The sequence below is a fragment of the Crocuta crocuta genome, unplaced genomic scaffold (assembly GCF_008692635.1).
Source record: "Crocuta crocuta isolate KB4526 unplaced genomic scaffold, BGI_CrCroc_1.0 scaffold443, whole genome shotgun sequence".
Classification (NCBI taxonomy): Eukaryota; Metazoa; Chordata; class Mammalia; order Carnivora; family Hyaenidae; genus Crocuta; species Crocuta crocuta.
Window position 1 is genome coordinate 1,140,341 of NW_027529446.1, and position 1,173 is coordinate 1,141,513.

A 1,173-nucleotide genomic window follows, 5' to 3' on the forward strand; every position below is an offset into this window, starting at 1 on the left:
CGGCCTGGGGCAGCCCTTCCTGGTGCCCGTGCCGGCCCGGCCGCCCCTGACCAGAGGCCAGTTCGAGGAGGCGCGTGCCCACTGGCCCACGTCCTTCCACGAGGATCGGCAGGTGACCCGTGCCCTGGCCGGGCGGCTCTTCTCGACGCAGGAGCGTGCGGCGATGCAGGACCACATGGAGCGCGCTGTGTGGGCCGCGCAGCAGGCAGCCGCCAGGGGCCTGGGGCCGGTGGGCNGCGCGGCCAGCCCCCTGCTGCACGCCGCCATGGTCTGCATCGATCTGGTGGCCCAGGGCCAGGGCCGCGGTGCCTACGACCTCCGCCCCTACCCTGCCTGCTCCTTCGCCCCGGCCGCCGCCCCCCCAGGTGTCCGCGCGGGCTCCGTGCGCAAGCTGGAGGAGGACGGGGACGCGCACGGGGACGGCCTGCCCTACGTGTGCACCGGCTACGACCTCTACGTCACCCGCGAGCCCTGTGCCATGTGCGCCATGGCCTTGGTCCACTCCCGCGTGCAGCGCGTCTTCTACGGGGCGCCCTCGCCCGACGGCGCCCTGGGCACCCGCTTCCGCATCCACGCCCGGCCGGACCTCAACCACCGCTTCCAGGTGTTCCGGGGGGTTCTGGAGGCCCAGTGCCGCCGGCTGCACCCCGGCACGTAGGCGGCCGTGCGCGCCCGCCCCCAGACTGGGCTCTGCTACAGGCGTCTCTCAGCCTCCCGCCAGGCGTGTCTCGTCGTCCCAGGGGCCGTGATCCTGCCGCTCAGCTTTAGGGACGTTCGCGTCTCCCGCCCAGGAGCCAGACCCCGTGCCGTCCCCACCAGGCTGTGGGGCGCGTCCGTGCCCAACAGCTCTTCCCTGGGCTTGGGCTCCGTGGGGGTCCAGCCTGCGCCCGGGAGCTGCGCACTCGGCCTGCCTTCCTCCAGCTGCCCTTTGCCCCAGGCGTCCACTGGGACGGTGTCCCCTGTGTCTCAGGTGTCACAAAGCGGCTCTACGTGTGAAAATAAACACCCCCAAACCAGGTCGGTGTCTGTTGACAGAGGCGTGGGGCTGTGGTGGCCGAGGGGACCTGGGTCGGAGTGACTGTGTCCGGAGTTTGGGGTTTGTACAGGGGAAGGGGAGCTTCTGAGCCAAGTGGGGCGGGAGCATGGCCCTGGGAGCGTGGCCTCTGCCCGTGT

At 72.0% G+C, this 1,173-nt stretch overlaps 2 protein-coding genes across 2 annotated transcripts in view; both read left to right on the forward strand.

Moving 5' to 3' along the window:
• The window catches only part of ADAT3 (adenosine deaminase tRNA specific 3), a 1,956-nt gene extending 940 nt beyond the window's left edge, over positions 1-1,016 (forward strand). The window contains 1 exon segment of the mRNA XM_077760666.1: positions 1-1,016. This exon segment is cut by the window's left edge and continues 28 nt beyond it. Within this exon segment, the coding sequence (XP_077616792.1) occupies positions 1-658 (658 nt within the window). The 3' untranslated portion in view covers positions 659-1,016.
• The window catches only part of SCAMP4 (secretory carrier membrane protein 4), a 16,308-nt gene continuing 16,109 nt past the window's right edge, over positions 975-1,173 (forward strand). The window contains exon 1 of the mRNA XM_077760668.1: positions 975-1,017. The gene's annotated coding sequence lies outside the window, so the exon portion shown is untranslated. The remainder of the gene's footprint in view (positions 1,018-1,173) is intronic.